We start from the raw sequence: 27,046 nt of genomic DNA, 5'->3' as shown, positions 1-27,046 counted from the left end.
GTCATTACAGCCTGCCTGAACAAAACACTGCACCACAGCAACTGCTGCTGCAGAAATACTGTGAGAGAGAGAGGAGAACGCAATTCCCCACGCAACAGACTGCTTTCCATGTGCCATAAACATGGAGTAGGAGCCAGCACAAGACTCGTTAGATGTGGAGGTATAAACTTGAACCCTATAGAGCATTTTTAAGGCCTGTACCTTCCGGTCATCTGGAATCAAGTCCTGCAGAACTTTTCTTTTGGGCCACTCTTTGGCCAGCTCTTCTCCTGCCAGCTCATGGAGATAGTAGATTGCCACCTTTGCAGATCTCCTCTGAACTCTGCCTGTGTTGTTTTGCTCCTGGTTCATTTCTTTCAGGTTCTCAGTTCTTCTCTCCTCATGGAGGAAAGTGGCCTGCAATGAAGGCCCAAAAAGGTGAGCCTCTTTCACTAATTCCTATTTCAGTTACACTGAATGTTGGGAATAAATATTTTGCCAAACCCCTCATAAATAGGTTGCATCAGCTATGCTTTACTGTCACAGACACAGATACATCCCACTGGTCAGACAGACCCCCAGAACTGCTCACAGGGATCACAGCAGTGAGGCTCAAGCAGAAAGCTTCACGCAGCTGCTAGTCTTGAAAGGTATTCCATCATTCACTGTAAAACCCTCATGGACAACAAGACAAATGATGAGTCTCTTAAGAGTAAAGGAAAGCATCTCACAAGTTATGGTAGCACCACTCTTTCATGGAGCAAAAGTCAGCTCATTTACTGCTGCCATGCTGATTTACTATTAAAAACTTCATCCTAGTCACAGACAAGCAACAGAAGGAAGCTATCAAGAACAAAATAATCCAGGGGCAGGAAAAATGCAAACATTTGTGATCTGTAATTACCCAACAAAGCAGCTGACAAAAGCCTACACGTGTCTCAAGCCTGAGTGGCTGAAGTCCCATCCCAGTCCCCTGATACCACTGCAGGGCGCACTCACCGGCCCATGCTTCGATCGGAGGTGGTAGACAAGTCCTGCCTTTGATCTGTATGCTTTCCCACAGTGATGGCACTTCATAGCCATTTTCTCCAGCTCAGAAGCAGCCTTCCCACATTTTTTAATGTGATATAAGTACCCCATTATGCTGGTGAAGCTGCCTGTGCAGCCCTGTCAACACAAAAGGAAAATACATGGAAGAAAACCGTTCTTCAGGGATTACATACCCAGTTCGAACAGGATCCACAGTTTGCTGACCAAAGTACTATCACTGATCCTGACAGAGCAGAGACAGCAGGTAGAAAACTTGGACAGACAAAATCTGCAACAAAGAATTGGCACTGAAATAACTATTAAAGGTCTCTTTTAACCCAAACCGTTCTATGATTCTATGCTACTCTGTCTTAAAAGCTTAGCTGGGATCTTGAAACAAATCTTGTTTTGGTCAGCACCAGAGCACACTCAACAGCACTCTTGTGTTTCATGTTTATGCATAAAACACTGCTGTTTAATTGACACTTTGCACAATGCAGCTTACCTCCCTTGTACACTTTAGTTTTCCCATTCGCTTCAAAACTTTCCGAAGGCGGTCTCGCTCAAGCTGCTCATCCAATTCTTCTCCCTCCTTCACAACTGGCTAAAGCACAGCAAAAAGATTAATGAAAAACACAGGATGCTCAGTATTTACAGTTCTCCTCACAGGGAATTCACTACTCACACGGGGGCAGGAAAGCTTCTAAAATAATACAATCTCTGCAGCTTACAATTTTACAGACATGTATTTACTATAATGATGATTTTCTGAATCTGTGCTGCTTTTGGCTGGGGTGACAGTTGTTGTGGGGCTGTGTTTTGGATCTGTGCTGAGAACTGGGCTGACAGCTCAGAGATGGCTTTGCTGTTGCTGAGCAGCGCCTGCACAGCACTAAGGGCTCTTCTCAAGCTCCTCCTCCAGAGTGGCCTGGGGGTGCTTTGCTTGTGTGCTTAATCTATTGAACTGTCTTTATCACAGTCCATGAGTTTTCTCATTTTGATTCTCTCCCCCTGCCCTGTGGGTGAGGGAGAGAGTGAAGGGCTACATGGGGCTTGTCTGCTGACTGGGGTTAAACCAAAGGATAATTTAACTGGGGTTAAATTATCTTTAAAGGGAGTAAACTGACAGAAAATTATGCATCTTAAACATTTACTGGTCCTCCTGTTTCCACTCAGCCCGCCTAAAGTGAAGTAGACTGCTCGTAACAGTTACTCATCTGTGCAAAACTACAGCTCAGGTCTCTTATTCTCTCTTTGATGCTTATTGTATATTATTTCCTACTTTACCTAATATTACACCTAGACTGAGTAAAAAGATAGAATGCAGTGACAGATCTAATCCTCAGGGCCAGAATGTGATCCCTGGCCTGCATCATTTACTAATACAGCTGTAGGTTCAGAAACTGTAGTACTGCACATCATGCCAAAAAAATTCAGAGTGAATTATCTGAACTTTACACAAACTTCCAAATAACCTTTTCAAAAGTTCTAATTCTTCACAACTACAGTTCTCCCCACAACAGGAGACATTCCCATCTTTAAAGTAAGAGCAAAGAGGAAAAGCAGATTGTAGTATTAGTACTAATCAAGTGTTAGATTAGTATTTTTATAGTAAAGAAAGATGAGAACTAATTGCTGCTTCTGCTATTTTACTTCAAATCTAGTCTGCTTTGGATGAAGAAAAAAACTCCTCCTTTCTAGCAAAGGACTGAAAATGGCAGCCTAATCTTTCTCCTTCTGATTGGGAATGCCTTTATGTGTGACTTATTACCAGCCTAAACAGAATTTCATCCCTCTTTCTATGTGGCATGCCTACCATCTCTGGTAACATTCTACTGTTTTTCAGATGTCAAGTCTCACTGGAAAAATAATAGTTTAACTAGATTTGAACAGCTAGAACACTTGAAAAAGGCACTTCATGATCTGTGTCTGTGTCTAGCAGGAAAGGAGCAAAGCCTGTCCTGCCTGTAGGAGTTTAAGGTGAACAGCAGCTATGTTACCTGATTGTTATGGTCTGCCATGACATGGTATTTCATCCCTGCTAAAGACTTCAGCTGCTTTCCGCAGTGATGACATGTGAACATTTCCTAAAAATAAACAAGGACGTCGTGCATTTAACTGTAAATTAACCACAGCTATGGAAAACTCTTGTGGGGGAAAGGAGCAGGAGAGCAGAACAATTTATTTGGGCCCGGTAACTCTCTTGAAAGAACCAATTTTATGGAGTCTAAAATCTAGTGGAACACCTTTGTTCACTACCCCAAACCTCCAGCAACAGGCTGGGCAAGAAGCACCAGTCACTGTTCTTACAGATGTATAAAGGACTCTTGCTTAGGGACATGATGATGAGACAAAACTGGTTTTAAATATAACACAAAACAGGCAGACATTTGTATCAGTAAACTGAAGAGGAGTAAAGAAACCATTGCTCATCTCTCACGTTCTTACCTTCCTGCAATTCACCATATGTTTCTTCAGTCCTTCTACAGTTTTCCTCACCACAGCCTGGCACGTGGGACAGGTAACTCGGCCTTTGTCCTGAATTTCTAAAGACCACTGCTCTTCCATACTACCTGTCAAAACACAACATTTAGAACACAAGTGCTAACACAACATCATTTTTTTGTTTTCTTCCTTAGACGTGCACAGTGAACCCTAAAAAGAAGCAGGCCACATGCTACCAAACTTGTGTCCAGCTGCACTTCAACACATGCAGCTCCTTTACGGCTTTAGTTATGGAATGTCACAAGGCACAGATCACTCACTTTCAAGGAGCATTTTACAAACACCCTTTGATCTAACATTCTCTTGTAAGGTGTGCTCTTCTACCTGACCAGTGGACATTTTTTCTCTGTTAATGTCTGTCACACAATTACTTTAGCATGCTGAATAAACTCTTCTTTTGGCCAAAGTGTATTCATAGTAAAAGCAGTCACAGACCACCAGGGCAAGTTACTCAACAGCCAGGGAAAAGCACCCTGTGTGGCATGGTTTTCAGCTTCTGGCCTCTTTATGAAATTCCAAACAGAAATTTGGCATAATCCACAAGAATTATAAATTACTGAAATAAGTTCTGGAAAGAAAGTGGTTTAGCAGCCATCTGCCTGAATTCTTACCGTAACAAGATCCACAGCCTCTCCTCTTTTTCCACTAATAACAGGCACAGGCTATCCCTCTCCTGGGGAAAGGTTTGTGAATCAAACAGCACTTGGCAGAAAACTGGGGTGTTTAATGAGTGCTGTGATTTACAAATACCAAGATATTCCACTCGCTGAACCAAGGCTAATTTTATTTTTCTAGGACAGATTGCTTGGGTCTCTGGTTTCCCGAAAAGGTGATCTCGCAGCAACAGCTATGGAGATTTTCCTAAAAACATACTCTGCTGAGTGAAAACTATAAATATTTTAATGAGTTTTTAATGAGTTTAATGATGCAACTATTTTAACAGGCTTTTGTTCAGTTCAAAAAGTGATTCCTCCTTCACTGTTACATTATGTAATAGCAAGAGCACATGGAACTACACTCAGGCAGTGTGCAGTCCTTTTATTCCTACTCTGCACAGTGCCAGGACAGCAGCCAGCTCCTCCTTGTCAACAGTACATTGAACTACTGAATGGAAACACCAGAAGCACAGCTGTTTCTCAGATTCAAATCCCAGAATCATATTTATCTTTTATCTGCTTCATGAACAATTCTGAGCTACTGCCTCTTCTTACCTGCATCATAGGTTTCTGGCTCTTTCTGAACAGTTTGGCGTTTCGTTCTGGAATTTTGTTTTTTCCCAGTTTGCTGTTTTTTCCCTGTTAAAACACAAACAAGACAAGCCAGAAGACTCAGTTGTGCTAGCTTTGTTACAATAAAAAGCAGATTTTTTTTGCTAGAAGGCTGCTATTTAGTCTGCTGTCTCAAAGTTATTCAGAAATGTTCAATGCTTTTTTTTTTAAAGCAATGTCAAGATTATGTTTCCTACTCCCTTTCAAGATCTATTTATAGTGGCAAGCATTAGTCCCACCCAAATACTTTTAAGTTCTATGGTTGTTCATACTCAAAGCTCAGGGGATGGGAACTCTTCACACTGACACATCCTCTCTGCACAGTTTGGCTGAGTCCATCTGATGACAACCAAAATGAGGAGTCTCATTGCTCTACTCGTTCCTGTCTTCCTTAGACTAAAATACTCTTATTGTTTCAGCATGGGTTATGCTGTTTGCTCTCATCTCCTTGTCCTCTTCAGCTGTCCCACACATTTCCTGAACTGCAGTGCCTACTCCTGGAAACAGCACTCCATGGTGACCCTGCATTAGAGCAAAATAATTACTTCACATGTCTAATTACTTCACAGTCTACATTCCTCCTCAAAGCTCTCAGTCTAACATCTGCCTTCTTAAAAAAAACCACCATGACACTGCTGGTTCCCAGTCAGCTTTTGATCTGCTATGGATCCTGAATCCTCTTCTGAAGCACTGACTCCTGGGAAGCTGCTCGTTGTTTTTCAGCTGTGACAGTGTTTCTTCCCAAACAACTTCTTCTTAACCATCTTGAATTTTACATTGTTCTCTGTTCTATTTTTAAATTGTTTCTTTGTTGTCACAACCACTTTCACTTTTAGCCCTTTCTCCAGTACACTTGCTGTCACTTTCAGCTTTGTGCTGTCTATATGCTTCCAAGTCCTTGGTGACAGAAACAATAGTCAGAATTGAATACAGGTACATTCTGAGAACCATCTTTTCCACCTCCTATTTCACCAGGCTAGTGACCTCATTGTAGAAGGCTATCAGGATGATTTAAGCATGAACCCATGTTAACTACTCAAAATCCCCATCTTGTCCTTCATGTGTTTGGAAATGCCTTCCAGGATGATTCTCTCCATCAGTGTCCCCCAGGGACTGAGGTGAGGTTGAATGGCCTGTAGCTCCCCAGATCTTCCTTTTTTCTGTCCTTGAAGATACGAGTGGTATTTTCTCTCTTCCAGCCTCCAGGAAGTTCTGCCAGTCTCCATGACCTTTCAGAGATAATCAAGAGGGGCCTCACAATGACATCAGCCAGCTCTCAGCGCAACCCGTCAGGCCCCACGGGACTTGAAATCATAAATTGTTTAGGTTGGAAAAGCCCTCCAAGATCATCAAGTCCAACAGTTCCCTCCACGCCACGAAGGCCACTGCTAACCCATGTTCCCAAGTGATATATCCACATGCCTTTCAAATCCCTCCAGGGATGGGGATTCCACCACTGCTCTGGGCAGCTGTGCCAAGGCTGGACAGCCCTTTTGGGGAAAAAAATTGCTCCCAGTATCACACCTAAACCTGGTGCAATTTGAGGCCATTTCCCCTTGTCCTGTCACTTTCATGGAAGCAGAGCCTGAAACCCCCTGGCTGTCCCCTCCTGTCAGGGAGTTGTGCAGAGCCACAAGATCCCCCTGAACCTCCTTTTCTCCAGGCTGAGCCCCTTTCCCTCAGAGAAGGTGTGAGTGCACTGCTCCTCAGAGCAGGGGAGCTGGTGACAAAGGACACCTTCCCTGGTCTTTCCTTTGCTGTTCATGCACTCGGAGAATGCTTTCTTGTTGCTGTTCACATCCCTTTCCAGATTCAACTCCAGGCTGACTTTGGCTTTCCTAACCTCGTTCTTGCAAGACTGGACAGCAAATGTACACTTCTGTGTCACCTGCTCCTACTCTCACCACTTGTACACCTTCCTTTGCACCTAATCACTGATTGACTTCTAAAACAGACTGAAATTAGATCATCTCCCACTGACTTAGCAGACACCAGTCAACAGCTTCCTAGAGCAAAACACTCAGAATCAGAAAGAGTTTGAAGACTCCAGAAGATGTCATTTGGGCAGACAAGTTGAAGTACCTGTAGGCTTGTAATTGGGAAGTTATTTGTATTACCTGAAATCTTTCGCTTCTTCTTGGGAGAGTCTTTAACATCTTTGCCTTCCCTTTGCTCAGATTTCCTCTTGCCTTTCAACAGTACTTCTCCTGATAAGTAAAAACAGATATGCTTCAATCTCAGTATTCAGTCTGGATAACAGCTTTGAGGTCTACTGCCTCATCTTATCCTTGTATTCGATACTCAGTTTAAAAAAAAAAAAAATTAGCTCTTGTGAGGCACCTGGATACCAGTGAACTGGACACAGCCTTCTCACGCAGCAACATTTAGACACCCCATGGCCCACAATCCTGTGATACAGCAGGTATGTCAGAAACGGTGCCACAGCATGGCCTGGAAAAATAATCCTCAGGAAAAGAGACAGAAAGCACTAGATTATGTGATAAAAAACTCACCTCAACTCACACAAAAAGGAGCACACAAAAACTCAAATAATATCATGCCTGCCCTGAATATTTCCAAGCCTATCAAAGTCTTGTCTCCATGAATACAGATGAGCACAGAAGCACAATGGTAGGCAGGGAACACCAATTATAGACTTTAAAAAACAGACAGCTTCCTCCTGGGTCTGTCCCAGGACACCCACAAGTCTGTGGGAACCCCTCTCTGAAGCCCCCTTTGGGAGGGGGGAACAGTGAGAAGGAAAAGAGTAGTGTTACTGCCTAGTGTTATGTAGCGCCTAGGATCGGAGTGGAGAAAAATTCAGGATTACACAAGACCAGGATAATCAAGAGTGGTATCAAAGGGAGGAAAAGGGACAGAATTACTCAATTTGGGGGTGATCAAGTGTGGGAAAATAGAGGTGTAAGAGGATAGCAAAAAACACCTGCCTGTAAATAGGTGACTGGTCAGTGAAGAAATCTTGTTATGTCTGACACCAAGCAGGGTCTGAGTATGAGCCTGTCTGTAAGGAGGTCTTCACCGATGCTCCTGGCATGGCTCTGCAGGCCTCAAGGGCCAGCGTATCCATGGCCCAGCAACTGAGGAGACTGGGATCCAAAGGTCAGGCACTGAGCAGATTGAGTGTATAAAGGTAGAGGCTGTTGGTGCTGTTTGTGTGCATGTGGCTCCTGTTCATGTATGTGGTAGGTCTGTGTTTGTTCCTACAGGAATAGTCACTCAGTCTGGCTAGTGACTGCACCTGGGACTGTGCAGCTACAGCAATCTCACTTCTATCAAGCTACCAAATTTGCCTCTTCCCCCAGTAGAATGGAATATGGATACTGACTTAGAGGTCAGAAGAAAGTGCATTAAAGATTATTGAAATTTTGACTCTCTGACATGCAAGAAGTTTGGAAAACAGCTCCTAGGCCAGGAAATCTGAATGCTCCTGCAACAACCTAAGACCCAAACCAAATCATAAAATTATAACTGACAAATGTGAGAAAATAAAGACATCCTTAAAAAAAAATATATACCAACCACAAAAGCTGTATCTAATCCCAAATACTACTGAATGGTCCCCTTTGCCACATCTTTAGTGTTGACAGTTCTATATTTAAAGCTCTTGAAGCTTATTTCTGATATGATTGGTGTAACTCTTACCTCTTCTACAGATAGAACTGAGTTGAGGCACAGAATGATTATTTTAATAGACAAGTGACTCAAAAGCAACTGTATAATGTCAGAGAACTGTACCCGTATTTGTGCAGTGGCAAAAGTTAATCTCTTCTAATACATGAGCAGCACTAGCAAGCTTGTAATTTTTGGCTAAGTTGCAGCATGTCTTTCATGAGCAAAACTAATCTCTCACTGAAGAACCAGAGAGAAAATCAGTTTTGCCTTGGACCAGCAGTGATAAATACCTTTTTTTTCTGAAGATTTGTTCACACTGTTTTTCATTCCTCTCATTTCCAACCAGTAAGCAGGCCTGCGAATGGTCCGCTTGCTCCTGGGCTCTGCACTCCCATTCACTGGGCTCTTTGGGGAGGCAGAGGAAATATTGGTGACTGTGTCCTCAGAGTCACTGTTCACTCCTACAACAGCAGCTTCCACCTCCTCAAGTTGCTTAGACCTGGAAAACATCAAGTCCTGTGTGTATGGATGCATACTTGTATACGGATGTATATACACACAACCACAATAAACTTGACAAACAACATCCTTTCATCTTCCCAAGTATTATAAAAATAAATATCACAGTTCACAGAATCACCTGAGGTTAGGGAACTGTAAAGTGCCAGCAAGATAAAATGTCCTCAGTGCTGTTTCCTAGTACATCTTTTTGATAATGACAATTAGTGAGATCACAGGAGAAACAGGAAAAAATATTCCTCCTACCTAAAACTTTCAACTTTAGAAGCAGGAGCAAGTGAATCTTAATTTAAAAATATGCATTTATTCTTGCAATATAAGAATATTTCTGCAGCTCATTATTACAAAAGAGACATTTTCCATCCCACAAAGGGCAAATCTCCTTCAGTCTCTACTCCCAGAATCAGGGCTGGTGCTACACAATTAAAGATTGCATGCCAGTAAGAATTTTAACTAGCAAAGCTTTCAGCAATGAAGACAACCTTCCAATATATCCTACAAATCACTCTACATTAAGATTACTTCAGGCTAATTAGCAACACTGAATTTTTTTCCTAAAGATCACAGGGAATTTTGCTTCCCTGTTCCAAAGTATTTCTCTCAGGCCGTGAAATGCCTAGACATCTACATTCCTGTACATGACAGCAAACTGAATGAGGTGTCAAAGAAACACAGAGTATCTATTCTCTGGGCAAATACTATTTATTCAAAAAGGAAAGAAAGGGAACACAAACATTTTGCTATGTATCCCATTGCTACTACAATTAACAACTGAATTAAGTAGATCACTCAAGTGATGACTGTGATGGCCACTCTGTCAATACTCTGAGCTGTGGAGCTCACCTTTAATACATCAATCCAGGAATTAACAAGGGGGGACACTGATGGCACCAGGTCAGGTCATGCAGAAGTACAGGGAGAAGATTTCTCAAATTGAAGTCTGTAAGTTGCAATCACACCCAGACTACATACATTTCAGAGCACCATTTGGTCTTGGACTTAAAATATTTTATCTTCACAATGCTAAAATCCTTTTAAAAAAGAAATGAAAGCTAATACACACTGAAGTGTCAGAAAAGCACTTTTCCTACAAAGCAGTAGGTGAAGTCAGCTGAGACTCCCAACACATTAATTAAAATTGTTGCAGCTCTTAAAATTCAGAAAATTCTCAGCTTTTTTTCTTGCCTTCAATCAAACCAGACAAGAAACATTCACATACTTTTTATTTCCCAAGGACTTCTTGTGCTTCTGTTGTCTGTGATGTCCAGTCCTGGTGTCCTAACAAGGCAGAAAAAATCACATTAGCAGCATCATTTGTTTTCTTTTAGCATGTTTTACTATGCAGTGAAGCATAATTACCTGCACTTTGAGGATGCGCATACACCACCCTCTGAAAACGAAATTACTGCTTTCTGAAACTAGAAGTGCTTAACCTTTCCAACTACAGCTGAAGTGGACTGGAATCAAACCAGGGATGAGCTCCTCCACACTCCCCATATGAAAGAAAATCTTTACCCTACAATGGGACGTGATGGAGTGTTCTTTGTCTCCAGTACATTCACCCATATATGTTTTCTGCCTATACTTTATCACCTGATGACAAATATTTTAGATTCAAATTTGCTAGCTTTTACACAGTATTTAGTTTTCCTTAATGAAGTATTTCTTCCATTTACCCTGCCAAGAACGTTATCTCTAGTCTCCTTCATGCCCTCCTTTTTATCTTGCTTTATCATACCCCATGAGCTGCCCAGATGTTCACTTTATCCACATCACAGAATCCTTTTTCTTACTTAACAAAGATTTTTTTTTGTCATTTATCACTTGCTGTGCTCCTATTGAGACAATTTAACACATCTTCATAAAAGTATGTGTATAAATCAGTTGAATAACTCATTTGTTGTAGGTTGCTCCTAGTGTGTGGACAATCACCTACCACCACCATCTTCCAAATGCTAATAATGAATGAATGCCATTCTTCATTAGAAAACTCAGGATAAAAACAGTAATTATACAGACTAGAAAATAAAAATCACTGCCCAGCAGAAGTATAAAGAATAACAAAAGTGCAACGTAGGGAACAAAAGTAGTATTTTGCCATAAACAGGAATTGGCTAAGAAACTGGAAGAACCAAAAAAACCCACAAAAAACCTAACAAGAACCAAAACAAAACAAAACACCCTGAAAAGAAAAAACAAAAAAATCCAATGAAACAAAACAAAAAAAACACATACAAAAAAGGAAAACAAGAAAGAAGAAATTATAACTAAATTACATATCTTCTTCATAGGAAAATGTGATGCCCACTATCAACAGTGAGAGACATCCCAAGCACTAGTTAAGAAGTTCAGCAGCGGGCACTAATACCAATATATGAATGATTAAACTGTGCCTACACCCTCCAGCCCCAGAGTCTCCTTATGGAAATGTTAGGGAAGCAGCAGGAGAAAATTCACAACTGCTTGATCAATGAATTCACAATCAAATTTTGCCTCCTTGGAAGAAGGAAGGTAATTGGACGTTTGTGTTTGCACTATTTACACCCAAACAGTAGCGTCAACAGCACTGTCTGGGAAATCCCCACATGAGAAATGTGTAGAACCCTCACTGAGAAGCAGCCAGAAAAAGTCAGGGCTATGAGTTTACAATGGTAAAAACAAATAAACAGGCAGGTGGAGTCTGCTGCAATTCACTGGCTTAATCTACAATTAGAAGAACTGAAATTACAAACATGGTGTGTGTATCAAGATTCATGGGGTTTTCATAACTAAAAAATTTTGCGTTAAGAGTGAGGATTACTATGAAAAACTCTGGTAGTAGTTAAGGATCTGTAATAAAAAAGGAGAGTGAAAACGATCTGTCAGGCTTTACTTACTGAGAAGTTAATAACAGCAATTATAAAGGAAACATCTACAGAAACTGGTGCTTAAGTTCTGTGGTTTTTTTTTCCTTTATACACTTTACTTCCTACTTAAAAAACAGAGACCTAATGTATGCAGGAATGCCCAACGGCTGGACACAAGGAAAACAGAAAAGTCACCTTCCTTGCACAGGTGAGAAGAAGTCAAACAGCAGCCCAGAGCCTGAAAAAATCGGGAGTGGTGAATTCTGTCTGCCCGTGGACTGCGGCCCATTCTGATGAGACGGAACACGTCTGCTGCTGGAGCTGGAACACGGGCTAGAGACAGCATCCAGCTCAGCAAGACAGTGCAGAAGCACAGCACCGAAGCCCCCTGAGATGAGGAGCTGGTACAGAAGCTGGAGTGATGAAGATGCCAGCAGGGACACCGGGCATCCTGCGGGCCCGACTGTCCCCGCGAGGAGCGGGAGGCTCTGGATCCTGTGGGGAACTCCCTGTTCCAGCCCCGCGTTCCCGTTCCTACCCGCACATCTACCAACAACTACAGCATCCCGGACAAAGCGCACCCCGGCGCCAGCAGCGCCCCGCTCAGGCGTCCTGCCCGGCTCCGGGCCGAACCGAACCGGGCCAGGCCCGAGGCCTCGGGGGACGGCCTGGCCTTCGGGCGGAGCGGGACGGTTCCCGCGCAGCTCCCCAGGAGCCCGAAGCGAGCCTGCTCGCCGCCCGCTCAGGGCCGCTCACCGCGCCGGGCCAGGCCGCACAGCCCCGCCGGCGGCCCGGGGAAGCCGGCTCGCTCCCGCGATCCCGACGTCGGAACCCATCTCGCGATGACCGCGGACCAGCTAGACTCTCCGGGGCAGCCGCCGGTGGCATCGGTGAAAAGACTGCGAGCACTCACCGAGCCGCCGCCACTACCGCCCCGCATGGTGCCGGTGCCGCCGCCACGTCAGCGCCGCGCCCGCCCGCGCAGTCCCGGCCGCCGCTCCCGGCCGGCCCCTCCAGCCCCGCCGCGCTGCGGTTGTCGTGGCGCGCCCGGGGTCGAGCAGCGCCAGAAGGCCGCGCGGGCCCGCGGAGCGTCCCAGGCGGCAGCGGGGCCACAACCGGGTCCGGGCGTGTCACGTCGGCGCTGCGGCCGCCCCCCGCCCCGGAAGGACAAGTGAGCTCTGGGAATATGGCAGCGGCGGCGGGAGGAACGGTCGTGGCCGCTGCCCCGGTGTGTGTACTAGTGCTGGGTATGGCCGGCTCCGGAAAAACCACCTTCGTGCAGGTGAGAGGCTGCGGGAGTCGCGAGGGGCCGTGGGGAGTCGCCGGCTGCCCCCGGGGCTGCCCGTGCCCAGTGGGGCTGCCCGTGCCCCTGGGGCTCCCTGTGTCCAGCGGGGCTGACGCATTCCCGTGTCTCCGCAGCGCCTGGCCGCCCACCTGCACGGGCAGCGCTGCCCCCCGTACGTGATCAACCTGGACCCTGCCGTGCACAGCCTGCCCTTCCCCGCCAACATCGGTAAGTGCTACGGGACGGCGGGCCCGGGCCGAAGGAGCGGCCTGGGGTCCGCAGTAGGAAACAGGGCCTTCAACAGAGACCCAGCCGGGTCGCGGAGTGTGCTTTCCATGTGTTCCGCGGGAGCGAATACGTGAGAGAATAGAAGCTGGGCTGCTTGTGTTCCCTTAAAAGAGCCCAAGCTCTAATAAAAAAAGGACTATTTTTTAAAGTTATAGGTATTTGCTTTAAATAGTGGTTAATATGACTGTTTTTAGAACCAAAGCCATTCATCCAATGCATCTGTACCTTTTTATGTCTTCTGATGTGATTGGTGGTATTTGAGTTCTGGAGGCTGTTTTTTATCAGTAATGAAAGGATTAGCAGATTTGATTTGGTTCCCCCCATACAAATATGCTATCAACAAAGAGCTTTAAAGCACTTTAAAAGACACGAATTTTAAAGAAAACATTTTAGCACTAGAACAGATTTAGGTTTAGCTGTTCCAAAGAGCGTACCAGTCCCTAGTTTTGTGAGAATCCTGTCTCTTACCCTCTGTGAAGGATGGCAGCCAACCTTTCCAAAGGATAAGAAAGACAGTGTGGGTTCACAAGTTGTTTCACTGCTGTCAGAGGAATGACTGGAGTGTCTGTTCCAGTGCTGGATCTCTAGTAAGACAGATTGGGAGATGTGCTTTGTTAGCTGAATGGTGGCCAGCTGGGGGTTAGAAAACTGTTTGTATGCCTTTCTCCCCCAGATATCAGGGACACTGTGAAGTACAAAGAAGTCATGAAACAGTATCCTTTTTTTTTGTCTGAATAATGATATTTGAAATTTTAAGTTTTTGAAAATAATCTGTTGCGTGAACACTGTGGTGAAGGGGCAGGAAGTGGGTGGGATCGCAGCAATGCAGAGTGTTGCATGAAGATCAAGAGGTTTTGATTGTGTATTTCTTGCATGTGATATTAGGAATGTGTGTTCTACGAGATTTGGCACTTAGCTGATCTCCTGTGCTAAAAATGATTTTGCCTAACAGTAAATTTTTACAAGCAATAAATAGTTTTTTTTTTTTCTGGTCTTTTATGGTGGGTTTTTTGAGGGAGGGGGTTGTTTGTTTTTCTGTTTTGGTTTTGGTTGGTTGGTTTTGTTTTGCTTTTTTTTTTTTTTTTTTTTTTTTAAGCCGGCAGCCTTTTCCCCATGTTTTATCTAGTCTAATTTTATTTGTCATAACCATGACAATGAAAATTCCTACTTGCCTCTAGGCAAGGAATGAAAATTCCTACTTGCCTGATGAAGCAAACTATTTCTCCATTTGGCCATAATCAAAGCATTGTTGTCTCTCTGAATCTCAGAGACATGGGAGTGTTTGCTCTCACTCACAGTGTTGCTGACTGTAGTGCAGTAACATTATGCTAAAGTGGCTGCACTTCCTGAGGGCTGTGGAGGTCTTTGGTCGCTTATGTAATAGCTTGTGCAGATGAGGCAATACATAGTCTTTGGTTTTAACTTGCAAGTATGACTCTTAAATTTAATATTTTAGACAAGAATAAAGGTGATGGGGGATTCTTGATTTTGGCTGTTGTTTGATTTGGGGTTACCAGCAGAAAATCCTAAATATAAGTTTCAAATTAATATGTAAGTGCATTATTTGCTTCACTGCATATGTTAGCCATTACTGGAGTGTCTGTGCCTTGTTAATAAGAGCTTGAGGAGGATGTTTGGATATTGAGAGTGGTGATAGAGAAAACTGTGTGTTATGAGTCAGTGCTGGTTCTTGTGCAGTTAAAGCACAAATAGCAAGAAGAAGCCACGTAGCCCCTCTTCCTTCTGCCAATTGCATGTGTTTGGGTAAGAGTGGATTTGTTAGCCTGCTGAATGACTTTATAGACGTGTATTAATCGTGTATCGCGGCTGTTGTCCCTTGATCTCAAGATATCCAGAGTGCATCTGTAGTCAGAGCTGACAAAGATGACCTCTGGGGTCTGCGTAACCATTTGCTTTCCTAAATGAAGCATCAGATATGGGCTGGGCCCAAACGGCGGAATAGTGACCTCTCTCAATCTCTTTGCTACAAGATTTGACCAGGTACGAGGTGGTTTCTGTGTGCTGTCCCAGCATGTGTGCTGGAGACAGGGGTTTGGTGTGTGTCCAGTCTCAGGGGGCACTGTGTTTGGTTAGCCATCTCGTATTTCTGGGGAGTTATACTCCATGCAGAACTACATATTCTACAATGCTGCCAGAGCACATTAGCTTTCATATGAGGGATTTCAGGCTTTCAGCTTGTTTTAAAGTAAAATGAAGAAGCCACAGGTCCGGAACATCCTTCCGTCTTTGTACAGGACTGTTGTTGCAGCGTGTTTCCTATAAAATCTTTCATGTGGATGCTCTGGTGTAGGAGTAGGGAAGCTCACTTCTGGAAACCCATTAAATTTTCCTGTGGCTATTTGATAATTGACAGCCCTCCTAAATCATAGCACTAAATCAGCTCTGGGGTGGAGACTGATGTCAGGTATTGAAATGATCTGACTTTCCTCAGGTACTAATTTCTTTAGCCAGGTACTAGAACACACACAAAATCAAGATTGTCTTTGACCTATGCCAGGTCTGAGCATTTTTCACCCCTCCTTAGTAGGACATTTGCACATTCTGAAAAGCATAAAGGATTTAACCTTTTGATATTCACCTGCAGCTGTGCAAGTTAACGTAGTTTCTGCTATGAAATGAAGATCAAAGTTTCCTGTTGTGAGCCTAAATACAAAATATACCTCTGCTTTTTCAAACAGGTGATGAAGTTCATTGAAAAAAGACAAAATGCATCCAAGTGAGTACATTCTACTGAGTTGTGCTTTTCTGGGATCACTGTGGGAAAACTGCAAATTTGTAAAAACCTTCTCTGAATGTTTTCTAGCTGTTTTTTTTCAGGCTTGGTATAAATTTTATGTGGAAAAGGGCATAGAATGGATAAACGAGATTTTCTTTACGTACATAAAAATAAAGCCTGCTTATTATAGTCCTGCTTTTCTTGTCTTCCATTAGACTATCATTTTCTCTCACACATTGTTCAAACAGGCAGCAATTAATTCTTTTTCTGAAGATTTTGCACTACTAACTATCTGTCAAATTGATGCCTTCAACTCATGAGAGTACATGCTTCTTAGTTACAAAATTCACACAGGAGATTTTCAGGCATGCCCATAAATCTCATTAGTGTTTGGGAGAAGCTTTTCTCATCTATTATAGAATAATCATGTCATTTGCCATTGTATGTTGGCAATAATCTAGTCAGAACAGGACCTTGTGCTTAACTAATTTTTCCTAATTGTTGTTTGGGGTTAACTTCTTACCAGGTATGTTATTATTGACACACCAGGGCAAATTGAGGTATTTACTTGGTCAGCATCAGGAACCATCATAACTGAGGCCTTGGTAAGTGCTTTTGGCATGACTGGACAGTGAAGCTGTGTGAATGACCTGGCTGTTGAGCAGTGAGTTTCTTATCAAACTGTCTCTGACTTGGTGTTCCCAGGCCTCCTCTTTCCCTTCGGTTGTTGTCTATGTGATGGACACCTCTCGCAGTACTAACCCTATCACTTTTATGTCCAACATGCTCTATGCCTGCAGGTAAGAAAGGCTGTATATGCAGCCCATCTGCTTCAATTACTGTGTCTCTTTGATAGTTACTTTTGAGGGGAATCATGGAATAGTTTGGGTCTAAAGGGACCTTTAAAGGCTGTTTAGTCCATGCTCTTCTCTGTGGACAGGGACACCTTCCACTAGACCACGTTGGTCCATCCAACCTGGCCTTGGACACTTCCAGGGATGGGGAGCCACAGCTTACCTGTGCAGTGTGCTTCAATATCTCTCTGCTGTCATAATGAAAAAAATTGACAGCATGTCCCTTTCAACTTAAAAAACTTAAAACCATTATCCCTTGTCCTGTCACTAGAAACCGTGGTAAAAAGTCACTCTCCATTTTTCTTAGAAACTTCTTTGTATACTGAAAAGCTGCAATAAAGCTTCCCTGAAGCCTTTTCCAGGCTGAACAATCCCAACTCACTGTCATGTCTCCATAGGAGAATGCTCTAATGGTTTACATGGGTCTGTGGGCCCGCTTTACCGCTCCAAGTCTTTCTTGTACCGTGGTTTCCAGAGTTGGATGCAGTGCTCCAGGTGGGATGAGAACAGAGTGGAAAGGGAAATTCACCTTCCTCACCCTGCTGCCCATGCTGCTCTTGGTGCAGCCCAGAATGTCTCATATCTACTTCATCTACTGGCTTGGTTATTCTCTTAGTGATTTTCTTATTGAAAAAGCAGAATAAATTAGGTGTCAATAGACATAGGGAGGTCATTGGTTCAAAACTCCCACTGAAAGCATTAAATAATCCGTGAGACCTTGGTGTGGTGAATGCTGGTTGCAACAGATTTAACATTGCCTGTTGCTTATAAACACATTTATCTATGATGTATCAAGATAGTCTAGTTTAAGTTCCTTCTTGTAAACACATAGTTTCTTATTCTGTTTTTCAATGTTATTGAGACTTCAAGAGATTTTTCAAGATTTGTTTTGGGTTCAGCATAGCAAGAAGTTCTTGATTTATTGTATTCTTCCTCATACATGAATTTATCTCTTTTCTTTCATGTTGAATTAGGGATTAAATACCTATAGAATGATCAGCATAGCTAGAGCTGTCATAATTCTTGATAAATGTTGGTAAAAGGTTTTCAAAAATCTTTGCAATCCTTGTGTCAAGGTCAGAAGCTGTATCACTGTAATAGTGTGCAAAATATGTCTTACTGCATGCTGCATTTTCTGCCATTAGTTTGAGTAAAAGGTGGTAGCACATATACAGTGAAATGAGTGTGTGAGCTCTTGTGTTGAGGTAGATTTTCTTTATAGATGTTCTGTGTTATTTGAATTCATTGCTCAGTTCATGATCTCTTAGAACCTGAGGTCTGAGTCAAATGCAAAATGCAAAGGTAGTTAAAAACTGGGATCTGAGAATCATAGAAAATGGTAATCAAAATCAACTGAATGTGTCAGAGATTTTCTGCCTCACAGATTTGTGTTTAAATCTTGGGGAAGCCTATTTTGTTCAACTGTTGTAAGCTGGACTTGGGTGAAAATTACATTTTGATTGCTGCAGAGGAAAATAATTTTCTTTTGATGTCAAATGTATTCAGTTTTGCACAAGTCTTGTCTGCCTTATGCTTAACATGCTTTCTAGTCCAGTGAGTTTTAAATTAATGTTAAACTTTCATTTTGTGTCTCCCTGCCCAGTATCCTGTACAAGACAAAGCTACCTTTCATTGTAGTTATGAACAAAGTAAGTCAAAGCTCTGATTTCCATTTCCTAGTGGGACATTGTTCTGCTCAGCTTCTTTGCTGTGGTGTCTTTGTTTTATCACAATAATGGGTTTTGCTAGGAAAGAGTGACTGGGAGGAAGCTGCAGGCTGACAAACAAATCTAAAAAGGGCACAAGCATAACCAGGGATGGGCAGTTGCACTCAAAAGAGGACACCAGCACTATGAAGCACGTTTGGGACCTTAAACCTGGGCTCTAGGGACACTTAACCCTGTAAGGTAAGAGGGAGGACACTGGGGAGTCTGCTTTTACACGCTCTGTTTCCACATGGCATTTGTCTTTGTTACTGTTTCTACCCAGCAGCAGGCTAATGACCCACAGTGGCAGTGGAGTAACACCTGCATGTTTCCAGGAAGGAGTCCAGCCTACTGTACCAGGCAAAACTCAGCAGAAGGTGTTTGATCCAGTGTTTGCTGGGAGGCAGACTGTAGTCTAGAGATACACATCCACTGCCATGTAACGCACTCGCAGTCTTGAAGGAGTGCTTTTAAGGGCTGTCTCTTCAAACATAATAATTTCAGATATTGAAAGAATCCCATTAGATTTTTGGTGTGAATGCTGCTGCCCACAGACATCATTTGTATCCCCAGCACAGCAGGCTGTCTGTACAAACACACACACACACACACACATTTCCCACAGGCCATGCCTTTACTGTGCCCTTTTAGTGTTAGTGTCTGCTGTGCCCCAGCTCCACCTGTCTGCCCAGTGACCCAAACCCTGTTTTGAGACCTGCTTGCTTACTGAGCAAGGTTTTGTATACTGTTTTTTCTCTAACTCTAGACAGTAATTTTTGAATAAGCTACTTAGTTTTTGGGGTTTTTTTTCAATATAAAAAGGCACAATATAGGAAAATTATTCTCTCTTAAGAAAATAAACCTTTTGAAAGACTGAAAGTGGGACTTGAGAATCAGGAAAGGTAGGCCTGATGCTTAGGATCCGTAACTTCAAACCTCAATTTAATGTTTGCCTTTGCTAAATAGTAAAGGCAACAGCATTTTAAGAATTTTTAGCAAGATGTAATGAAATTTAATTTTTTAAAATTGACTCTTGATAAGAATGGAAGAATACTGGGCAGCTTATAGATGTGCAATGACAGATTTTAGAATTATAAGATTTGCAGAGGGGAAAAAAAGCAATTTGTAGAGCTGATTTTATTTTATTTATAGAATTTTAAGTGCTCAGGCTTTGGGCCTTGGTGTATTCAGTTCTGTCCCAAATCTTGTGAGTAGTGCTAGGCAACACTTCATCTTTCTCCTTCCCATTGGTGCAGGGAAATGAAACCTATCGGAGTTTTAGGCACCTCATATTGTGCTGAGAGTGGATATGCCTGTGGTAAGATGTTGATGATGCATCTGGTTTGGTGCTGATGAAACTTTTGAATAGACTGTTTGCATATGAATTGATGTAAAATTGTGGAACCATCTCACCTGTTTGTGTCCATTGTCGTGCACTGAGTTTGGGTTGGAACCCCCTTGGGTCAGAGCACAACTGATGCTTACAGAGACCCCATCCTTGGGCTGCTGCCCAGCGTGGAAGTGGCACCTGCTCCCCCAGCTCCCAGGCAGTCAGGAAAGCTTAGGATTTCAGTGGGGGCTGCTCTTGCCTGGCCTCAATCATACAATCTGCTATTTACACTGTAAACTTTATTGTACAGTGTGCAGTGTTTGAATGCTCCTTTGCAGTAAGTTGTAGAAGGCTTTAGAACTGTGATTGTTCCTTTAAACAGTCAGTGCCTTCTTAAACCTGAGCAGTTGCTTGTCTTCTTTCCAGGTATTCGTGTAGTTGATTTGATAAAAACAGAACTTGCAAAACTTCAGACCAGGGCTGAGTATTTTGACAATATTTACATTTTGAAAATAAGCTTAACACTGTTGTTTTTTTTTTTTTTATTTTTCCACTTAACAGCCTATGGCTAAGATTATTACTATTGAATATTTTCCCTTCTCCTTCCAGACTGACATAATCGACCACAGTTTCGCAGTGGAATGGATGCAGGACTTTGAGACTTTTCAGGATGCCCTGAATCAAGAGACCTCCTATGTCAGTAACCTGACTCGTTCCATGAGTTTAGTGTTGGATGAATTTTACAGTTCACTGAAGGTAAGAATCTTGTTTTTGTTTATTACCTCTCACGAAAGCCTGGAGAAGACAAATCTCAAGAGTAATGTTTTTGATTTAGGGTGGGAGTAAAATGTAAGGAAGGCAAAAGGCAGACTATTCACTGGTGCTCAGGGAAAGGAAAGGAGGCAATAGACACAAAGTGAAATACAGGAAACTATGTTTAAGCAGAAGAGGAAAAAAAATACTTCATTTTTATTGATTGAGCACTGGAACAGATGGTCCAGAGAAATTCTGAAGTCTCCACTCTTGGAGACAGACCAAGTCGTGAGCAACCTGTTCTAGTTAATTCTGGTTTTTGGGCAGAGAAGTTGGACTAGATGATCTCCAGAGGTATCACCCAATCCTAACCATTCTGTCCTTCTGTAAAGGGTCTTTGCACTGCCCTTTTGGACTGTAGTCTGTTGATGAGCCATGTTGAGGATTTGCTAATTTGAACACAGTAACTTCAGTAACTTGTCACGCTGAATGGCAGCCCTGAATAATTCAATATTGTGATTAATCATGAGAAGAAAGTGAAGATAGGCTGGTGAGAGGCAGCATTTTCTGTCTGAGGTAATTTTCAGAAAGTGTCTAGTGCAGTTATGCAATTTAGTACACAGGAAGAATGGAAAGAATCTCAAACCCAAACAAACACCCTCTCCCCCTCACCGCCTCATATTTGCTTGGGCAAGAAGAAGTTGGGGTTTTTTCTCATTTAACCAGGTTTAGAGAAGACAAAGTAATCCAGTTCCTCAGGAAAACCTGTGCATCGGAGGCTGTCACTGTTCCCATAGTCTGTGCAAAAGGTTTCAGCTAATTGTGTTTGTCGTTACCTTTTACTAAAGAAAAAGCAAGCTTTTTTGGCTTTATGGGTATTAAAAGAAAGATAATGAAAATAAGTGATTCCATTCAGATAGATGTAATGTATGTGTTCTATGTGGAACAATATACAGAATTTCAGAAGGGATTGTAGTGGTGCCATGTACAGAACTAAAGTACTTCCTGTTTTTTATTTGTTAATTAGGTCATATTTCTGTGCATGTCAGAATACTGGACTGGAGAGCAGGTCATGTGATGATTGTAGCATAGACTGCAACTTGTACTTCAATGCAGAGAAAGTATAAATGTATGTCAGCATATAGTAGTACTTAAAATCCTTTGGAGAGCTGTCTCATGTTTGCTGTATTAATGACCAAGTGCAAGGCTGTATTGCAAAAAGTCTTCCATTCGTTAGTGAGTAGTTGAGACTGTCTTGCTTTCAAAAAAGAGGAAGAATTTTTGTTAGAAGATGAAGTATTTGTAGGTAATTGATTTAACAGAGACAGAACAAATGGCCAGAGGTGTAATGATAGACAAGTCCAAGTTAGGAAGGAGCTGTGCATGTTGAATGTATTGCTGCAGTAACTGATTGAATTGTCCACCACCTGCTGTTCTGGGGTTGGACTGCATGGCCAAGTGTGATGTGGCTAAATACAAAGTATTAGATGTAATTTCAGAGCGAGAAGGTCAGTTGTTGTATATTTTGCTGTCTAATTCTAGTACACATACATACTAACTACTTATAACCCTAGGTGCAGATTGGATTATTAACCGTAAACAAGTAAGTGACAGAAAGACCTGACTTTCTCTTGAAATGGTGAACTCTTTAAATAAACCAAACCCCCTTCCCAGAAGAAACACCCCCTGAAAATACTACAACTCACCAAACAGAAAACCAGCAGCACCCAAAAGACAGGGGTAACAAATATGAACACCAAGTGGACAAAGAGTTTGAAAGCAGGATGGATACAAGCAGAAGTGGTATTGCACATTCTTGTGCCACTGTGCTGTCATTAGGTTTAGACTAGTAATTATTTGTTAGTTTTTTTGGTTTTTTGTTAGAGACTGGTTCAGTTACTCTGCAGTTGTAGTGTGTGGTTTGTTTTGCAGGTGGTTGGTGTTTCTGCAGTGCTCGGCACAGGACTGGATGAGTTTTTTATCCAGCTTTCTAAAGCTGTAGATGAATATGAGAGGTAAGACGACAGTCAGCCCAGTGAACACTTCCTGAAAGTACAGATTTGTAACTCCTTTGATTTGAGGGATTCTACACCTTCCTTAGCCAAGATAGTTTAGGGTTTCTAATAAACTTCAAGCATCAGCATAAAAGGTGGCAGTGTAAGGGAATTATTCAGAGGTGAATTTTTGTGTTTGTTGTTCAGTGAAAAAGCGAAAACTATCTGTGCCATTACCTATGTGAAGGAATATTTTTTTCTGTAATTCTGTACAGCAGTCAAGGTCTGAACTCTTGCTGTTTCAATTAAGTATGTTCACTTATTTTGCATCCATTGGTTTCAGAATCCAAATCTGGGTAAAACATGAAAGCCTTAAGAAAACTTTTTGTGGGGTAGAAGGAAGCCTCTGAGATGATCCTTACTTAATATAAATCATGTGTTGATTCAGACCGAATGCACTCTTATCTTTTCAGAGAGTATCGTCCAGAATATGAACGCCTGAGAAAAACACTAGTAAGTGGTTTTGGCTGTTGTACACGTGGATAGTGTATCTTGAGGTTGCTTTTATGCACACAATTGCCTTTATGTTGAGAGGGTCTAACATTTTATTTACTAGTCACACTCAGTGTGGGAAAACTCCTGTCCTGAAGAAGTCTGCTATCTGTTTTTTTTCCCTAGATGTAGTGGAGCATATCATTACAAGAATAAAGATGTTTTATGAAACATATATTGTTTGCTGCATTAGTGCTAGCATTTCAGCTAATTGTGAGAAAATGGTTGGAAATAGTTTTGTATCTTTCATTCAGAAGGATAGAGATTTCTTGAAAATAAATTCTCGAGTGTTTTGTCAAAGGTATCTTTGTATCTTCCTGTACCAGTGAAGTATACTGGTTTGACTTAAACAGTAACAGAGACTCATTTGCAGTACCAAAATCAGTAGCTCTGCTCACCTTGAGTCCTGGCTGTCCAAAAGACAGTTCTCTGCAGGCACTGAGTTTGGCTTCCTGATGCTTCTGAAAATGTTCTAGAAGTCTGCCGGAGGTTGCTGTCTGTGTTTGGTCCAAAGTTCTGTGTAACCTTAGTTACCCAGAGATCTGCTGAGTGACTTGCACTCTGGCTGGGGGACAGACTGTTGGGTTTGGGTGAGGTTACTTTTTACTGATACTTAAAATGTTCTCAGAATCCACATATAACTATCTACAGGAGGAAGCTCAAGAGAAACAGAAGAGAGAGCAGCTGGAACACTTGTGGAAGGACATGGGCAGTGTGTGTGTGCAGGGCAGCACACTGGCAGGTATCTCACCAGGAAGATCAAATTCACTGCAAAAGTTTTCTGAAGAGTTTGTGTTGAGAACTGCTTCTCTGTTCCCACAGCAAAGTGTGAAAACAGCTCCATGTTAGAGGAGTGGGGCTTTAGTTCCTGTGGGATTGACCACACTTAGCTCTTCCTCTGTCTGTCACAGACGTGCAGGAAGCCCTGCTGTGCAGCTAAAGCAGCAGTCATAGTAAAAATAATGAGGTACTTTAGAAAAGGTGAAACATATTAGGATATAGGAGAGCTGTGCTGTTGGCTGCACTGTTCCTTAGAGGTATGTGCTGATAAAAGTCTGTCTTGTATCTTTGGGATCCTCTTCTGTCCTTTCAGAGCAGGTGTTAATTGTTGTGTTTGTGTGCAGATAAAAGTTGACAGTGTTAACAATACCTTACCTTTAGCAAGCTGGTTTGTGTACAGCTATTTCTTTCCCTTCAAGGACTTGATGATGCTTCTGCAATGGGTCCCTCTGAGCTAATCCTTACACGAGGAACTCTCAATGAAGAGGAAGAGAGAGAGAGTGATACTGATGACATTGACCATGAAGGTAAGGGAATGAGGCCTGAAACCACCCATCTAGTTAGGAAATCCCCTCTGTATTTCATTACCTGTGTGGACTGTAAAGAGAGCCTAGAAAACAAGCAAACAGTCACCTAAATACATGTGTCAGAATCCATAGCAGAAGCCCAGCTGCAATGTTTGGTCAGTGCTATCACTCTCCAACCTCTGTGAGAGTTCAATTGTAAGTTTTCTATACAAGTAATTCATAGGTGTATTACGCATATAAAGCAGGGAACTCGTTAGGCTTGAGCACGCAGTGACCTCTGAACCTGATTGATGCCCAGCTGTTTTATCATCTCTTTGACCTTACAGTTTCTGCCCCTGGCTGTGGCTTTTGCTGTGACTATGGTCTTAAAGCAATCTTCTAAGTTCTTAGAGAGTGATTTTTTTCTTCTATAGCTCACAGACTTAATCTTCATTCTTTTCCTGTTCCATTGGTGTTTCAGATCACTTCTTTGCTTTGCCCTGTAATGTTATGCTGTTCTGACTATCCTGACTCTAGCTTTTGTCAGTAACAGAGGTAGAATAGTGCTGAACTGTTGTTTCTTCCCCCAGTGACTGAGGAGAGTCATGAAGAACCAGCCTTCAGAAACTTCATGCAAGATGTGCGGATGAAATGCCAGAGAAAAAGCAACCTGAATGAATGAGACCTTCACAAACAGAACGTTTGGAAGGAACAGCATAAAGAAACTTGCAAGAAACCATGTGTGAAGACTTTTATTTGGGAACTGCTTCCTCTGATAGATTTTTATTTCTCTTCCTGAGAAACTGTCAGTCATATGAGTTAAAGATCTTGGAGCCAACTGGCTGCACAGTTCACCATCTGCTGCTGTGGCTTCCTGAAGCTGAGGGAATCAGATAGCAGTTTCTTTTCCTCCAGATTCTTCAGATCTATCTGTTGAGTGCTTAGAGTTTGAGCAGTGTTAGTATCTGCAGCACTAACTGGTTCCCAGAAACATGTTTGTTTGCGTGTGCAGCCAGGGCACAAGTGATGTTGTACTGAACTTTATCAATCTACTTTGATGGTTTGGTTTGTATTAAATATATTTTATGTACTAACAAATGTGTGATAATAATGGAAGGAAATTTCATTTTAAGCACTATTCTAAAGTGAGAATTTTCCCTGTACTTGCAACCCATCTGTATGGATGTGCAGCAAATGCATCTTAATTACATTGTACAGACATGGTACAGATGCCTTCCAGGAAAATGCTGAGCAAAGAAAGTTCCCAAGAGGGAAAGTAATAAAAAGTCTCTAGCTTGATTTGGCTGAGAACAGAAATGCACATGGTTATATACTGGCTGCATATATCCCTAGGTTACTTAAAGCAGAAGCATTTCCATAGATGAGTGTTTACCTGGAATACAGACAAGCACTTAGAGACTGGCTAATACTTATTTTCGTGGTAGGCACCACAGACACAGATGTTCACTTGCAGTTTAGCAGTCTGGACCCTGAACCTTTGGGTTTTTCTCCTCCACAGAAAGGGGTGGCCTCACTGGGTAGGTCTTCCAAGTGGAAGTTTGGCACAGGTTAGCTAGCGCCAATCCCAAATTGTTAGTGTGGAATACTACTCTGCTTTAATTTATAAATCACTAGTTCTCTTAGTGGATAAACCCTTCAACTTTACTTCAATTTCACCGAGTTCCAAACTGTGGCCACCAAGATTTTACAGCACTATGTCTGTGGTGGAGTTCTGTGTATGGTTATATGGGAATGTTCACAAGGAGCCATGCTGACCTAAGCTGTGACTGTAGACCTCGTCCCAACACCTCCAGCTGTGCTCAATGAGTCCTGACAGTCCCCATGCTGACCCTTAAGTTTCTCTGCCTGCTGCCTGGGGGAGGATCCCTAAGGTGCCACAAAGAGAGGAGCTTCTTATGGGCACAGTGTCCTGGGATTCAGGAGAAAAGAAGGGGTTTTCAGTCTTGAGCACCTCACACTCCATCAGAATTTATAGCAGACAGCTTCAACCTCAGGAGGACAGTGAGTCACATTTTATAGATCCTAGTCTCACCTCAGCCTTGCTGAGGGACAGTCGGACAGGGAGAGGGAAGGAAACAGGTCTGGACAGACAGCCTGCGACCAGAAAATCATCCTAACCTTTATAGCACTAAATAGAGTGGTAAGAACTTCCCAAAATACTCATTTCCCTGCAGACTGAGGACGCAGAGTGGCACTAAATTGAAGCACAAGCTGGACATGCCATAAACAGATTATGTAAATATAAGAAGTAAGAGCTACTCAGACAATTCCATTAAAACATTCCAAAATCTGGCTCCTGGGATATGATCATCTCTGGGTTTTTTAGTAATGTCAATTTTAAATTTTCTTCCCTTTTTTGTATTTCCCTTGGATTCTTTTAACTATTGTTTCAATTTGTCATTTTGGTATCATACAGACAATTTTACAATACCAATTAAATTTCTTTATTTCATTTCTCAAA

At 42.4% G+C, this 27,046-nt stretch overlaps 2 protein-coding genes across 3 annotated transcripts in view; one reads left to right on the top strand and one right to left on the bottom strand.

Annotated features, from left to right (window-relative positions):
- ZNF512 (zinc finger protein 512) overlaps positions 1–12,832 on the bottom strand; it is an 18,375-nt gene extending 5,543 nt beyond the window's left edge. For both annotated transcript variants that reach the window (XM_021545156.4, XM_021545158.4), the window contains exons 1-10: positions 12,693–12,832; positions 10,153–10,211; positions 8,705–8,913; positions 6,899–6,988; positions 4,725–4,808; positions 3,457–3,581; positions 3,009–3,095; positions 1,514–1,612; positions 979–1,146; positions 202–396 (exon numbers count right to left, since the gene is read on the bottom strand). In XM_021545156.4, the coding sequence (XP_021400831.1) occupies positions 202–396; positions 979–1,146; positions 1,514–1,612; positions 3,009–3,095; positions 3,457–3,581; positions 4,725–4,808; positions 6,899–6,988; positions 8,705–8,913; positions 10,153–10,211; positions 12,693–12,719 (1,143 nt within the window). In that variant the 5' untranslated portion in view covers positions 12,720–12,832. The remainder of the gene's footprint in view (positions 1–201; positions 397–978; positions 1,147–1,513; positions 1,613–3,008; positions 3,096–3,456; positions 3,582–4,724; positions 4,809–6,898; positions 6,989–8,704; positions 8,914–10,152; positions 10,212–12,692) is intronic.
- Positions 12,186–27,046, top strand: GPN1 (GPN-loop GTPase 1). The gene is made up of 14 exons (XM_021545155.3): positions 12,186–13,061; positions 13,199–13,292; positions 14,026–14,065; positions 15,287–15,353; positions 16,052–16,089; positions 16,616–16,694; positions 16,795–16,889; positions 18,547–18,592; positions 20,589–20,735; positions 22,665–22,747; positions 23,200–23,239; positions 23,930–24,020; positions 24,478–24,585; positions 25,155–27,046. Exons 1-14 carry the CDS (start codon positions 12,201–12,203, stop codon positions 25,244–25,246), a joined length of 1,881 nt encoding a protein of 626 aa, XP_021400830.2. The 5' UTR covers positions 12,186–12,200; the 3' UTR covers positions 25,247–27,046.

The sequence above is a fragment of the Lonchura striata genome, chromosome 3 (genome assembly GCF_050655825.1).
Source record: "Lonchura striata isolate lonStrDom1 chromosome 3, ASM5065582v1, whole genome shotgun sequence".
Lineage (NCBI taxonomy): Eukaryota > Metazoa > Chordata > Aves > Passeriformes > Estrildidae > Lonchura > Lonchura striata.
This window is presented reverse-complemented; position numbering and strand designations above follow the sequence as displayed.